General features: G+C 56.6%; 1 protein-coding gene across 22 annotated transcripts in view; it reads right to left on the bottom strand.

Moving 5' to 3' along the window:
- The window catches only part of PCBP3 (poly(rC) binding protein 3), a 223,878-nt gene that overhangs the window by 44,582 nt on the left and 163,248 nt on the right, over nt 1–16,048 (bottom strand). For 20 of the 22 annotated variants that reach the window (XM_070466907.1, XM_070466901.1, XM_070466912.1 and 17 more), the window contains one exon: nt 13,131–13,263. The exons of 1 other annotated variant lie outside the window; for it this stretch is intronic. In XM_070466907.1, coding sequence (XP_070323008.1) covers nt 13,131–13,140 — 10 coding nt within the window. In that variant the 5' untranslated portion in view covers nt 13,141–13,263. Of the gene's footprint in view, nt 1–9,462; nt 9,536–13,130; nt 13,264–16,048 lie in introns of those variants that run through there. One more of the 22 variants, XM_070466906.1, reaches the window with a different exon arrangement.

Genomic DNA, 16,048 nt, shown 5'->3' with positions numbered 1-16,048 from the left:
TCACTGCCCTGTCAAGCTGTTCGAGGCCGGGACAGCATAGAACCCCAGAGCTTCTGGGCTGCTCTCTGTCCCTGGAGGCTCACAGCGCAGAGCTCATCCTTGAGGCCGCAGAGGAGGGAGGTTTCTGCAGGAAAATGTTCTTTCTGGTCTCAGTTAACCTTAGAAAGATGCTTAGGCCAACACAACCTGACTGCACACAGTCTGCCAGCTCATCACTCAAGTGTCCAGAGAGAGAAAGGCACTGGGCTGGGCTGCATGCTCACCGCCATCCCTGCTCTAGAGGCCATGGAGCAGAGTCTCTCCTCTTCCAGGAAGGTGTGGACCTCACCCACAATGCCCACACTCCGTCCCACATCTGGGGAAGTGCCCAGGGTCCAGGGTGTCACCTACATCAGGCTGCATGGCTCACACACGTTCCGATCACGTCAGACACTGTATCTATGTCAGTAACATCTTTGCCGCGAGGAGAGCAGACTTCCTGGGCCCTGCCTCTGGTCCTGTGGTGAGGCCTACATGTGGACTTGACTCTCCTGAGGCCATGGCTCCAGGAGCCTGGCGTCTCCATGTGCCTGGCACTGCACACAGCAGGTGCTTGGTCTGTCCCCACACTTTACCTGCCTCCCGACCCTCTGGCCACAGCTGGAGGCCGACCATTGTAGGGTCCTCGGTCTAACACTCAGCGTCCAGCTGGGGCCTGCGCTGGGGATGCAGAACCAGGGGGCAGCCACCACCTTCAAGGGGTCAGTCTAGGGAGAAACAGTCTGCAGGCTGGACAGCTGGCTGTCCCAAAGGCTGAGTCCATGTTTGGTCCCCATCCCGCCCCTCGGCCGTCCATTCCAGTTGGTCAGAGAGCAGCAAGGACCTCTTCTGGGAGGATGAGCAGGAGGGTTGTCATGGGCTCTGGGCCAGGAGATGTGAGGGTTGAGAGGCTGGGGCAAGTTCCCATGCTTCTTCTGTACTGGGGGACTGGGGGGCCTCCCTGCTATCCGTGCCCCGGACGGGGCTGTCTGAGACCCTGGAGCCAGCGGTGGGCAGGCTGAGCTGGGAGAAGTGGCAGACAAAGGCAGGAGCAGGCAGAGACCAGGCCGTGCACTTGTTGGACCTGGTGCTCTGCAGGCCCGGGTCCACCCTCAGCTTGAGTTTTCTCATGTCCTGTGACCTGGCTCAGCGCGTCAGACGGAGGCCGGCGGGAGAGGACTGGGCGGGGGGTGGGGGGCAGGGGACAGAGCCATGCTTATTGACCCCACTGTCCAGCAACAAGTCCCTGCACGTGTGTGTGTGTGGGTGTCCACCCAGGACCTCACGAAGAGTTGGGCGCAGAGCACAGCACCTAGAGGGACAGCCAAAGTGGAGCCCCTGGAGCCTCAGAGGGGTGCACAGCCACGGTCCCCCAGGTCGCCAGGCCCTGGCCTGGGAGCCAGTCCTGCCATGGGCTGGCCACATGTGCGCTGCGAGCCAGCAGTTCCAGCCTCTGCTCAGCTAGAGACCCTGAGTCGAATTATAACAAACCGATTGCAACACTGGACGACTACCGATCACGATGCTGCACCTCGGTGAGGTCCTCTCCTGGGACAGACAGGGACTCACTGTGGGGAGCTGGGTCACAGGATCAACACATCAAACAATCAAACAAACACTAACCAGCGATACCTAAAGCTGATACAGCGTTTACCGTGTGCCAGGCACAGTCCTTCCGCAGCCCCGCCGGGAGGGGCCCCTCCTTCCATTGCACAGATCGGCTAGGAGGGCGGGGCTGGGGCCAGGGGGCCAGGATGAGCTGGGCAGTGAAGAACTGGGACTCAGCCCCCAGGCAGGTGCTGGGAGGCGCTGGCAGCACAGTGGCAGGAGGAGACGTCCTCAGGACGTTGGGGGTACCTACCCCAACAAGAAAAGCCCTGGTCTTGAGCTTGTGCCCTGGGGCACAGAACTCTTAATTCCAGCTTTCATTACAATGCAGGGACACTGATGGTCATTTACATCAAGAAAAATGTGGGAACTGGGGAATAATTTTAGATAAATATAACAAAAGAAAGGGTGTAGCCCTGTTAGTGTGAAAAGCAAAGGAGGCCAAGATCAGCTGAGCTCTTGAGATTTTTACGGAGAAATGAAACCCAACAGTTATGAAGGAAAAGGCTGGGTGCAGGGCAGGCTGGTCGACATCACAAGGGGAGACCAAGGCATGGCCTCATTCCTGAGAGGAACAGAGTCTTCCACTTAGGAACCAGGGGCTCAAAGAGAGCTCTGACCCCTCCCCAGGGCTGCTCTCTGGGCAGAAGGTGGGCTGACTAGCCCATGACTTGCCCAGAAAACATCCCCAGAACTGTGTCTCCTCTCCAGGCTCCGAGAAGGCGTGTCCTGGGGGGCCTGCCTCCCCACTAGTCACACGAGGAGGTCAGCCAGCCTCCCTGGTCTGCAGGATTGCCCCACCCAGGATCCCGTCAGGAACCTGGGGAACAGGCGGGGAGGGTGGAAACAAACCTTGCTTCCTCGGAGCAGGGAGTCCGCAGGCCCTGCTGAGAGGAGGGGGTCCCCGGGGGAGAAGGGAGGGACCAGTAATGTAAGGACTCAGCCCCCACCCTTCCCTGCCCTGGGAGCTGGGCCCTCTCCTGGGTGAGGGAGCCTCAGGTGCTAACTGGGGTCCCCCGATCGAAAGGGTGGCTTCTGTTTCCTAAAAAGACCCAGGGTCCCCCAGGCTCCAGATGAGAGCCGTGCATGTGCAGAAACGCCAACTGTGAGGCCCTGCCCCCAACACTGATGCTTCTGCTGGGATTAATCCTCTGACTTTAATCCTCGGATGCCCATTAATCCCACATCTCTGCACAGCCTGCATGGTCCTTCCCCTGCAACGGCCGGCTTGTCCTCCTCTGAGATGAGCGGGGGACACAATGGCAGGCGCGTGTGCTGGGAAGGGAGGGCTCTGTTCCTGCCTTCCAAACACAAAGGCAGATCTGTAAACCCAAGTCCGCACAGAGTGCGGGCAGCCCCACAGAGCTCCGGTACAGGGTCCACGTAGGGCTATGCTCTGCCGGGAGTAAGTGGGTCACACGAGCTTCAGGAGACAAGGCCCCTGGGCAGCAGGACCTGAGGCTGAACAGCAGGCAGGGAGGGACCCACGGTGCTGCCGGAGCAGACCCCACCCCCATCCACCTGGGTGCTGACAGGACGCGGGCCCCTGGTTTGGGCACCGCTCACCTGTTTTCTCAGCTCCGGGCCGGGTCAGTGTGTCCGGGGGCTGCACTCGGGGGATGGGCAGGGGGTGGGGACAGGGTGATGCTCTGGACCCAGGTGGTCAGCTGGCCGCACTTCTGGAGGCAGCCCCATGGACACGGCCAGGGGACGGGGCCTGGCCCCCTCCCTCCCCACCAGCCTGACTCAGGCAGAGAGTCCCCGACCCCAGGGCATCACCCACGGGCCCCAGGACGCCGCCCTGGAGGCTGTGTGGTGTTTAAACCTCAAAAAGTGGAAGAAACATGTTTCTCAGTCACCAAAACCCAATTGTAACAACAGTGAATCCTTTGAAAACCAAGTACAAAGAACAGAGTCAAAAGTCAGACCGCAGGGCAGGGCACTACCCCTGCTGGGTGCCAGCATGGCAGGGTGGCTGCAGGCCCTTGTGTGGGGACACAGGGCTGGGGGCTGGGAAAGCCCTGCCTCAGAGCAGCACTGAGCCCCACCTCGGGGGTCGCAGTCCCCGGGGACATACAGGACCTTCTGCATACGTCTCTGACAGCACGTACCCTCCTGGCTTGAGGTTAAAAGCAGGGTGGTTTAAAGGCTATAAAACATGCAAACCTCAAATCACAGCTGGATTTCAAACCCTGGAGAAACGGAAACCCACTCCAGTATTCTTGCCTGTAGAATGCCATGGACAGAGGAGCCTGGCAGGCGACAGTCTAGGGGGTCGCAAGTGTTGGACACAACTTAGCAACTAAACCACCACCACCAACCCAGACAAGGAACAGCTCTGCCTCAGGGCTCAGCCCCAATGCCCAGTGAGCACTGTGGGGGCACCCCCGTCCCCAAGGACCCTGCAGGGGTCTGAGTGCTGACGAGGCAGGTCAGTGCTCTGTGGTTCCTTCTGCTGAACGGTGCTCCAGGCCATGAGCGTGGTCACAGGAGGTTGGCCCTGCCTTCCCTGGGCAGCGGCCTCCTGCTTGGAGTGAGGACCGTGCTTGTCCGCATGGGGACGTGGCCCTGCCAGGCCGCCCTCCTGACCCACCTGCTCCTGGAACACTGCTCGGTGTGCGCCACCCTGGTCCCTGACACCTGCAAGCTCGTGGAAACTGGGCCCTGGGCTGTTTCTGAGCTGCGGCTACAGCCTGGCCACTAGGCTTGCAGGCTGAGCCCCTTAGCGCCTTCTGGGCCGCATACCCACAGGGGCCATCCCTGGACAAGACCCTTCCAAGCCACCACGCATCTCTGAACCCTTCAGCCCACTGCCTCGGTGCAGAGACAGCAGCGTTTGGTCTGGATACCTGGTGGACCCATGCCTGTTACTGAGCAATGCGTCTGATCCTGCTGACTGAAACACCACCATTCCTACAGGCCCATCTCCCCCCAGGCCTGCCTGCCCCTCCGTTCCCACCACAGGTCCGTACTCTGCCCGGCGGCATGCTTCCACACAGGCTTCTTTCCCTTTCCTCTCCTGCCTTCTGGATCATTCTGAACAATACCCCAAGCCCGCACCTCGGGGAGAGGGGAGCAAGCTCAGCCCCGGCCCTGCCCCTGGTCCCCGATAGGGTTCCCAGGGTCACCCTCTGCAGCTGTGGGCTCGGCCTGGGCTGTGGGCTCGGCCTGGGCAGCGGGCCGGCCACCTTCCTCCACAGGGTCTCCTCTGGTTCTACACTGTGGGCAGCAGGGTCTTTATGCAGGAAGGGCACAGAGGGAGCAGAGCCCATGTCACCCCAGAGGGAGAGGGACCCCGCTGCCAGGTCACACTCGGGAGCAGGACACACACGGGAAGCAGGACACACACGGGGGCAGGACGCACATGGGGAGCAGGACACACACGGGGAGCAGGACACACACGGGAAGCAGGACACACACAGGAAGCAGGACACACACGGGGGCAGGACACACACGGGGGCAGGACGCACACGGGAAGCAGGACGCACACGGGAAGCAGGACACACATGGGGGCAGGACACACATGGGGGCAGGACGAACACAGAAAGCAGGACACACACAGGGTCAGGACGAACACGGGGAGCAGGACACACACGGGAAGCAGGACACACGCAGGAAGCAGGACACACACGGGAAGCAGGACACACACAGGGACAGGACACATGCGGGGAGCAGGACACACACGGGGGCAGGACACACGCAGGAACAGGACACACGCGGAAGCAGGACACACATGGGAGCGGGACACACACAGGGGCAGGACACACGCGGGGGCAGGACACACACGGGGAGCAGGACACACACGGGCAGGACACACACGGGAAGCAGGACACACACGGGGGCAGGACACACATGGGGAGCAGGACACACGCGGGAAGCAGGACACACACGGGAAGCAGGACACACATGGGCAGGACACACATGGGGAGCAGGACACACGCAGGAAGCAGGACACACACGGGAAGCAGGACACACATGGGGGCAGGACACACATGGGGAGCAGGACACACGCAGGAAGCAGGACACACACGGGAAGCAGGACACACACGGGGGCAGGACGCACATGGGGAGCAGGACACACACGGGGAGCAGGACACACACGGGAAGCAGGACACACACAGGAAGCAGGACACACACGGGCAGGACACACACGGGGAGCAGGACCACACGGGCAGGACACAGCAGGAGACACACGGGAGCAGGACACACAGGGAGCAGGACACACACAGGGCAGGACACAGCGGGAGCAGGACACACACGGGAAGCAGGACACACACGGAAGCAGGACACACACGGGAAAGCAAGGACACACACGGGCAGACACACGGGGCAGGCAGGACGACACACGGGAAGCAGGACACACACGGGAAGCAGGACACACAGGGAGGCAGGACACACATGGGACAGGACACACAGGGCAGGACACACACGGAAGCAGGACACACATGGGGGCAGGACACACATGGGGAGCAGGACACACGCAGGAAGCAGGACACACGCAGGAAGCAGGACACACACGGGAAGCAGGACACACACGGGGAGCAGGACACACGCAGGAAGCAGGACACACACGGGAAGCAGGACACACACGGGCAGGACACACATGGGGAGCAGGACACACGCAGGAAGCAGGACACACACGGGAAGCAGGACACACACGGGGGGCAGGACACACATGGGGAGCAGGACACACGCAGGAAGCAGGACACACACGGGAAGCAGGACACACACGGGAAGCAGGACACACACGGGAAGCAGGACACACACAGGGGCAGGACGCACACGGGAAGCAGGACGCACACGGGAAGCAGGACACACATGGGGGCAGGACACACATGGGGGCAGGACGAACACAGAAAGCAGGACACACACGGGGAGCAGGACACACGCAGGAAGCAGGACACACGCAGGAAGCAGGACACACACGGGCAGGACACACGCAGGAAGCAGGACACACACGGGGAGCAGGACACCCACGGGGAGCAGGACACACACGGGGAGCAGGACACACACGGGCAGGACACACGCGGGAAGCAGGACACCCACGGGGAACAGGACACACACAGGAAGCAGGACACACACGGGGAGCAGGACACACATGGGGGCAGGACACACATGGGGAGCAGGACACACGCAGGAAGCAGGACACACACGGGAAGCAGGACACACGCAGGAAGCAGGACACACACGGGAAGCAGGACACACACGGGCAGGACACACGCAGGAAGCAGGACACACACGGGGGCAGGACACACACAGGAACAGGACACACGCGGAAGCAGGACACACATGGGAGCGGGACACACACAGGGGCAGGACACACGCGGGGAGGACACACACGGGGGCAGGACACATGCAGGAATAGGACACACGCGGAAGCAGGACACACATGGGAGCGGGACACAGGCAGGAGCGGGACACATGAAGGGAGCAGGACACATGTGGGGAACATGACATACTCGGGAGCAGGACACACGGGGGAGCAGGACACACGCGGGGAACATGACACATTTGGGGAACTGGGCACATGCGGTGAGGTTCCTGCACTGGGCTCCGCATCTGACCCGCAGTGTCCTCAGCTGTGCTCACGAGCGCATTGGCTAGGCTGTGACCCACCTGGCCATGGCTGCCAGCAATGCCAAGTCTGCCCCTTAGCACCCTCGGCTCTCATACTCACGTGGGCACCAGGTGTCCCCTGGAAGGCTCGGCGGGTCACAGACACAGCCTGGTGTTCCTCACTCAGGTGGTGGGGTGGGGGGAGATGAGACTCTGTCTTTCCGGGTTCTCGGGGGGTGTCCAGGGTCCAGGAATCTCCCGAAAAGCACTGGCGGGAACCATCCACTAGAATAGTGTGGTCATGCCCCGAAGAAGGAGCCGGTCCTTCCTGCAGGACCACCTGGCACACCAGCTCTGCCCCTGCCCATCCTCAGACCCCAACCTCTGAAGCCCCCCTTGCCAGAGTGAAGACAGCTCTTCAGAGGCTCCACCCTGGGTGCGCGGGGCCCCAGACCTTTCTGAGGCTGCCAGGCTGGCACACGCCTTCAAGCCTGTGCATTTCTGCACCTCCTCCAATTGAGCGGGGCCCCCCTGAGACCAGGACACTGACGGGCGCCCCGGGGTGCGTGTAGAAGGTGACCCGGCTTCTTCAGTGGCCCTTTCAGCCCCTGATGAGGCCAGACGGAAAGCAATGAGTGTCCGTCAGAGGCCAGCACAGGCCAGAGTGAAGGACGAGGGTGAGGTGCTGGCCGTCAGGAGCATACGAGGGGCGCCGTGGACAGAGATGGGTCCTTGGCTTAGGGGAGCTCCCTCTGAGATTGTGTGATTTCTGCAGAGACAATCTTCTCTTCCGCTGGTAAACAAGGGACAGTCAACACCCCAAAACTGGCCCCAGTGCAGGCTTTACCCCCGGGTCTCATTTTCCCTAGAGCCAATAATGGGGTGCAACTTACACTCTTATTAACAAGAACACATGCTCCCCACATGATGACCGAGCCCTGTCCTCCCAGTTGCTTGGAGGTAGGTTGGGTGGGACAGGAAAAGGAAACAGTATTGAAACTGCACTGAAATTCCGGGCACCCTCCCAGGCACGAAGGAAGTGTTAGAATCAGTAACACCCACAAGGAAGATGAAATTTCCTGCTCTGTCTTAATGAGACAGTAAAAATGTCTTTTCTTCAAGATTGCAAATGGATAAGAACCCTTTAGAAAGAGTTCACGAGACTCATTGAAAGGCTGCAGCCGAAAGGGACTGGGTATCGCCCTGGCTGCCTCGCATTTCTACAAGGAGAGAAAGTCTTATTTTGTTACCAAGGGTGCAGCTGTTGTTTTACATCGCACCATGGAGGAATTTATCACTGAAAGTGTCCACATTCACTTCAATGGACTTGGCTATAGACTCATGTTTCCTGGAAAGCCAGTTAAGATGCAAATTTTAAATATTTTATTTCTGAAAAGCAAAATCATTTTCTCCAGTAGAACACACTCAAATCAAATACCATACAACCTGGTTTCTGGGAAAGCATTTCTGGAAACATCTTTCCCCCAAATCTAAGCAAGAACATATAACTGTCTAAACGTGCCAGTGGTCAACCCAGGACACAGACAACAGTAAACACCCTGTGCTCCACTCACTACCTGCAAAACACCTTCAGCAGACATCCTCAGCTAGGGGAGTACTTCGATTCACTTACAGGACGGGTAAAAAAACGACACTTTGTTATTTGTAAGCCACAGAACTCAAGCACGTTTTACACATACTTGCAAAGTACCGGACCTGCCCACCCCACTCCCGCCCCCACCACTTCCTTATGAGGAATTGTACTCACTGGCCTCCCAGGGACGATAGGGGGTCATTATTTCTCATCTAAGCATCAAGCTCCAGAAGCCCATGTGCTCACATGCTGCAACACACACACGCACGGACTTTATTCTGACGTGTGCTCTGTGTTCACATGGGTGCCGGCGGCTCACCTGGTCACTACAGGCTGGGTGGACGCCTCCCAGCAAAGATGCTGGTCCACGGAGGGCATGGATCCCTGGGCCCCGGGGATGACAACCAGCCTCTCAGGGCGGGGGTCATATTCCCACATGTGCCCCAGGAGCACAGACAGCTGAAAAATGACCTATAAACTCCCTACATCACAGCTCACTAAGGTGGCGTGTTAACAGTGACCCTGACTCTCAGAGAGGAGCCTGCTGTCAGACCAGGGGAACTTCCCAGACTCTCAGTGAGGACCCCAAGCTCCCGCTCCATCAGCACCCAGCATGGCCCACTGGATGGCCCTGGATGCCGCCGTCTGGGCTCCATGTGGCCTTGGCCAGGCCCGCAGCCCCTTACCTCAGAACAAAGCCACCCTGTGCGGTCGGCAGGGCCGGATGGATGTGGCTCTGGGACAGATGGTCACTCTCCCCGTTTAGAGAAGATAAAAAGGCTAAAGGAGAAACATCAGAGTGGGGTTTTGTTCTAAACCAGAGGAGGCTACGGCTCCCATTGGTCTCAGGTTGGAGACCTCGTGACATGGGATCAGGCACATGTGACCTACTTTTTGCCCGCTCCCCTTATTCCGCAGGAGGGTGCGCCTGGCGGACGGGCTGTCATTCCAATGACTCTGTCCCCCGACAGGGGCCACCGCACAGACTGCCGTGCCTGCAGGACATCGCATGGTCGCTCACCCTGGAAAGGAGGGGGGCAGAGGCCTCAGGCCCCCGTCAATCGAAATGCAGCGCTGCAGACCCAAGCAGCCTCCTCTCAGCTGTGGCCGCGCTCGGGCTGGGTCCCTCCGTGACAGTCCGGAAGGTTTGGCCCGCGAATCCGCTCCTCTTCCCCATTTCCTCCTCTGTGGCCAGGAGCTTCCAGGTGCTGTCCCAGGAGTCAGTTACACAGGAGCTGAGCCTCGACTGAGCCCCCCTGCTGCCCGAGAGGAGCCAGCCTGACGGTGGGCTTCTCACCTGGGCGGTGAGATGAATAGACTGACCCAGACCTTGAGACTATGTGGAGGATGCAGCTGGTCCATCAGAGCAGGCATCTGCCACCATGCACGAGAAGTGACTGCTATTACCGCTCTCTCTTGACATCCCACCCCAAATCAGATGCAGATAAATGAAAAGACCAAGCCCCTAACCAACTGGCTGTGGGGGAGTTTCACCCAGAGGACTCGCTGGCTGGGAGGATGGGCCTCGCTCTGCCGGGTGCTGTCAGGCCCCGCTGGGAGAGCCCGCAGGGCACAGGGGCGCCTCCTGAGAGAGGCCGCAGGGTGCTGGGGTGCCTCCTGAGAGAGCCCGCAGGGCGCTGGGGTGCCTCCTGAGAGAGCCCGCAGGGTGCTGGGGCACGTGCACTGCCAGCAGAGGTGCACCCACAGGTGGCAGCATGCCAGTTTGCTGCCAGGTCAGCCTGACTGTTCGTTACAGGAAAAATGGAAAATCTGTGTAATGCAAACCACCAGTAACATCATCCCCAGAAAGACCACCAGTGAGAATGGGGTGTTTTGAAGTCGACCTACTCAGACATCTTTCCAGTAGGCATGTATCATTGTATTTTTAACAAAAATAGGACCAAGCCACCCATGATTGTTCTTTTTCCCTACTTGACATTATATATGAAATATTTTTCTATGTTTCTGTATGTGAATCTGCACAGTAATGGTCAAATTTCCCATGGTATCAAACTGTAAGCATAAGATTTTGTGCATTTAATTTTAAGCATTTTCATGCATAAGGATATAGTCAGCTGCAAGGACTGTATGCTCTGCGTCCCTGAATCATTATCTTAAACAATGTTTTCATAGTAATCTTTGGGCAGACCTGTCTCTGTCATCTTTTATCAACTTGGAACGTTTCTTTATAGAAGGAAGGTCAAAGGACACGTGCTTGAGGCTCTGGTGTGGGTGACAAATGGGCCCACCAGCAGCACTCCCGAGATGAAGGGCCCTTCCCTGTGCTCCAGCCCACCCTGGGGAGCCTGTTAGCGGTGCCACTGAGCTCCGAGACCTGGGATGCCAGTGCCAGAGGCTGGGCAGGGGTGGAGGAGACCGGGAGCCCTGTGGCGGGCCATTCGTTGTTGGCTCATCCAGTGCCCACAGCCGCTCCGTGAGGGACAGACAGAGCAGTCCTGTCACTTTGGGTTCGCTCACGGTCGGAGAGCATGGGCTGTCGAGGGCCCCCTCTTGGTCACTGGGAAGGCACTGAAAGGACTGGGCACTGGCCTTTGGGTCTGGAGGGAGGGCAAGGTGAGCGAGTGGCCACAGTGAGGCTGTGCAGGGTTGGGGGGGTCACAGCAAGTTGGGGAGCTGCCAAGGAGCCTGCCTGACTTGGTGCAGGGGAGCAAGGGGTGGCCGGTGCTGAGTCTTTGAAGATGTGACATGGACATGAACAGCGAGCAGAGGGCATGAAGAACCAGAGTCATGGCTGAAGAGGAGGTGAGGGCTCGGGGACACAAAGGTGGCCAGAGGCCCAGCCAGGATGTCGGGGGAGCTGGGAATGGTGGCATCCAGGGCGTGGGGCTGGATGCAGCTGGGCAGACATGGTCAGGACAGGATGGCCCTACCAGCAGTGCCTGCCTTGCCCATGGGGGCAGCTGGCAAACATTGGGGGAGGCAGAGAGGCCAGTGGGGGCTCCTTGGCTCCTGCAGTTGCCAAGCTGCAGCCCGGCCTGGGGGTGCTCCTGGTCTCTCCTCCACGTGGTCCCCAAGAACCCCGGTCAGATGGTTGGTTTACATAACCATCCTCGCTCCTGACCACAGCCTGGGATGTGCCAGCCATGTGGAAGGAGCCGTCCATCCAGCTCCTGTCCAGACCCAGCGCTGCCTCCTGGTAATTGGTCCCTGACTCTCCTGCAAACAGGTACCTGGAGGCTGAAATGTTTACACCTTCCTCCGTACAAAGCAAAGATCAAAACAACTCTGTGCAGGCACCACAGGGTTAAACATGCTGAGCTGCAAGTAAAAAAGCAAAACAAAGCCAGGCAGACAAGATCTGGGCAGCAGGAGAGAAGCTGGAGTGGACAACAATGAAATTTCAGAAAGTCAGGCCCAGGTTTCGTGACATTTTAAAGACACAGGTGTTTTCCTGACAACCACCTGGAGACAGGCTGACTCGGAACCTATATGACGTGTTATGTCATGAATTTGGGTTAACAAATCACAGCTGAAAATTGGTCCTCAGTGGCCGCCTTGTGACCCTGGGTAAACCAGGCGCCCAGCCTGGAATGTACTCTTCAGGCTTCAGCAACGCCCCTGCAAACTTAAACGCATGGGTGAATAAACCAGAACTGGCCTGGAGAGGACCATGCCTGAGAGCTGAGCAAGAAACCTCGAAGGCTTTCTTTACAGGTGACACGCTAAGGTCAGAGACAGTCAGTGCTACGGGCTCAGGACCCGGGAGGCCCCGGGAGAACTCAGGCCTCAGGGTGCAGGGTGGACGGCAAGGTTGCACACGGAACACGTAGGCTCCGGCACACAAGCATATGGGCTCTGGTACCCACCCCCACCCCAACCCCCACGAGGCAGCATGGTCAGCAGGGCCGGGCCGCCTGCAGCGCGAGCACAGGGCCCTACATGAGGCTGGATCCCTCAGCGCCGGTAACAGAGCCGGCTCTTCAGACTCCCTGCTTGGTGGGTGAGGCCACTGAGGCCTGGCAACGGGGCACACATAAGGGAAGGTGTCCCATGTGCCTCGGATATTCCAGGGAAGAAGCTGTGGAGAACCCTGTCTGCCTCAGCTGAGACTGGCTTCTTCAAGCTCTGCATCACCGGATGCGACCCTTCAAGAGTCACTGGGAATGCTGCTCCTGCCAGGTCACATGTAGCACCTCGTTTCTCTGCTCAGGTTTCCTGCTTGTGGCGTGTGCTCTCACCCTGGCATGGCCCCCGGCTGATGCCGCATCAGGGACTAAAGAGCGACACCTGCCTGACACCACGCACGCACACTCCCTGGTTCCAGGGCTGAGTCTGACTATCTGCACTTCTGGTAACTGGACACACGGACACGCGCCGCTTCCTGGCCACTCACCTTCCCCCATAAGCAGGCTCGACGCGTCAGAGCAGATCCATAGACAGTGCGCGGGTTCACCCTCGGGACCTAGAGCATCAGAGCTGCCTCTGGCGACTTGCGGGAGGGCTGGCAGGTCGTGGGGCCCCGCGACCTGGAACACAAGGACATGGGGCACGTGAGCTGACTGGTGAGCGCCTCGCGCCTCGGACCAAGCCTCCACAGAACAGCAGCGTTTCTTAGGACTTGGCTGTGAGACGCATGGGATGTGATGAAGTGCCTGTGAGGGCTCATCCTGGGACAGCCCTCCGCCCTGAAGGAGGAGGCTCTACAGACCGGGGGGCTTCTGTCTCATAGACAAGCAGGTGGAAGCAGAACTTGGCCACACTGTGCATACTTCTGAGAATATAAGTGAAACAGCCAAACTCCTACTTATTTAGCATATACACACATACTAATTTTTTTTCTAAAATTATGAAATTATATATTAACTTAAGTACATTTCTGGTTTCCAACTTTTTACAGCTGGTATTATCATTTCATTGAAACCCTTCCCTCTCAGCAGGCAATCTGTCCATCTAGTCTTTCCCAGAGTGTACCATTTTCTCCTTGATCTAAGTTTCTAGACTTCTCACTTTTTGAATCCATGTTTGTTGCCCAAATAGGAAATTTCATCCCCAGGCACAAGAACTCATGCTCATGACATCACCCTCTTTGCTGCGTGTCAAATCCAGGAGTATGTTTAGATCTCTGCGCCCCCTTGTCAGACCTCTGCACCTTAGAAGGCTTCTTTACAACGGCGTCCACCCTTTGGAACTGTGAGGTCAGAGCACCAGAAACAATGAGAAGCCCGTGTTAAACATCTCTGCCTTTCTCTGTGTCCATCAGGTAACTGTTTTAGGTAATAAACAATATCACTGTGTCTGTTTCAAGGTCAAACATTCTTATCCATATAATCCGTCAAGGTTTGAAATGAAATAAATGAGAATACAGGACATGGAAGGAAATGCCATGAAAGACGACATTGAATAAAACCTCCCTCTTTCACAGAGGCAGACAGTGTCCCCGCTGGTGCAGTATAAGAGTCCGCGTGTTATTGATTGGGGGATCAGAGAGGCCTGAAGCTCACGAATGGGAACTCATGAGGAAGCAAATGGAAGAACTCTCAGCAAGGGAGCCAAAACAATCCCTGAGAAAGGAACAGTCTTTTCACATGGTGCTGGGAAAACTGATATCACACATGCCAAAGAGTGAACTTGGAGCCTTACCTCACAACATATGCAGAAATTAACTGAAAATGGGTCAGAGACCTAGGCTTAGGAGCTAAAACTGTAAACATCTTGAAAATACTGGAAGAAAAATCTTCATGATACTGGATTTGGAATGATTTTGTGGATATGACACCAAAAAGCACAGACAGCAACAAACAAGTAGATGAACTGGACTTCCTCAAAATTAAGAACTTCCGTGCATTGAAGGGCACTAACAGGAAAGTGAAAACACAACCTACACAACAGGAGTGAATATCCACAAATCAGATCCCTGAGCAGGGTTAATACTCAGACTGTATGTGGAGCTTCCACAACTCAATAATAAAAAACCTAAAAATATACAAAGGATTTGAGTATATATTTCTCTAAGGAAGATAAAGAAATAGCCAGTAAGCATGGGAAAAATAACTCAACATCATTGGGTATTAGAGAAATGTAAGTCAAAACCACAGTGAGCTACTTGAAGTGATGTCATGAAGCTCATGTCATGAAGCTCAGTCATGTCTGACTCTTTATGATCCCGTGGACTGTAGCCTGCCAGGCTCCTCCGTCCATGGAATTTTCCAGGCAATGATACTGGAGTGGGTTGCCATTTCCTTCTCCAGGGGATCTTCCCAACCTGGGGATCGAACCCGGGTCTCCTGCACTGCAGGCAGACTCTACCGTCTGAGCCACTAGGAAAGGCCCGTGAGCTACTTAGAGTGGCTGTAATAGCAATAACAGTAACAATAATGAAAATGATAATAAGAAAAGACAGAAAATAACAAATGTCAGCAAGGACATGGAAAAACTGGAGTCTTCATATATTGCTGGTGGAAATACAAACTGGTGTGACCACTTGGGAAATCAGTCTGGCAGCTCCTCAAAAAGTAAAACCTAGAGTTACCATATGGCCTAGCAACCCCACCCTGAGGCTCGTACCCAAGGGAGTGAAGATGTACATCCACACAAAGGCTTGCACCTGGGTGTTCACAGAAGCGCTGTCCCAGACAGTCAGAAAAGTGGAAAGAACCCAGCATACATCAACTGATGACGATGGATCAACAAACGGTGGCATATCCTTACAGTGGGACATTATTCAGTTGCAAAAAGGGGTGAAGAACTGACATGCACTACAACGGGAATGAAGCCAGAAGACATAACATGAGGGGCAAGAAGGCAGATGCAGAAAGCCATGTGTGTGATCCTGTTTAGAGTAAACGTCCAGAACCAGGACAGAAAGCGACCCACAATCCTAGGACTGAGGAGAGAGGGCTGTGTGATGAGCGTGGGGTTCCTTTTGGGGCAATGAGAACATTCTGGATTAGACAGTGGTGATGGATGCACACCTTTGTCAGATGCTAAAAACAACTAAAATGTACGCTTGTATGAATTGTATGGCATGCGAATTATACTCAAATAAAAAAACAAAGGTAATTAATAAATGCCAGCAATGCAAGAGGCCCTGGGTTCAATCCGTGGGTAGGGAAGATCCCCTAGAGAAGAGAATGGCAATCCACTCCAGTATTCTTGTCTGGAGAATCCCTTAGACAGAGGAGCTCGGGGAACTACAGTCCATGGGGTCATAAAGGGAATGGAAGAGAACTTGTATTAAACATCACAGTTACCCTGTGTCTACTCCACCCTTAAAGGAACTGTACCAGAATGACGCTCACAAACGGCACAGAC

The sequence above is a fragment of the Odocoileus virginianus genome, chromosome 4 (assembly GCF_023699985.2).
Source record: "Odocoileus virginianus isolate 20LAN1187 ecotype Illinois chromosome 4, Ovbor_1.2, whole genome shotgun sequence".
In the NCBI taxonomy this organism is placed as follows: Eukaryota; Metazoa; Chordata; class Mammalia; order Artiodactyla; family Cervidae; genus Odocoileus; species Odocoileus virginianus.
This window is presented reverse-complemented; position numbering and strand designations above follow the sequence as displayed.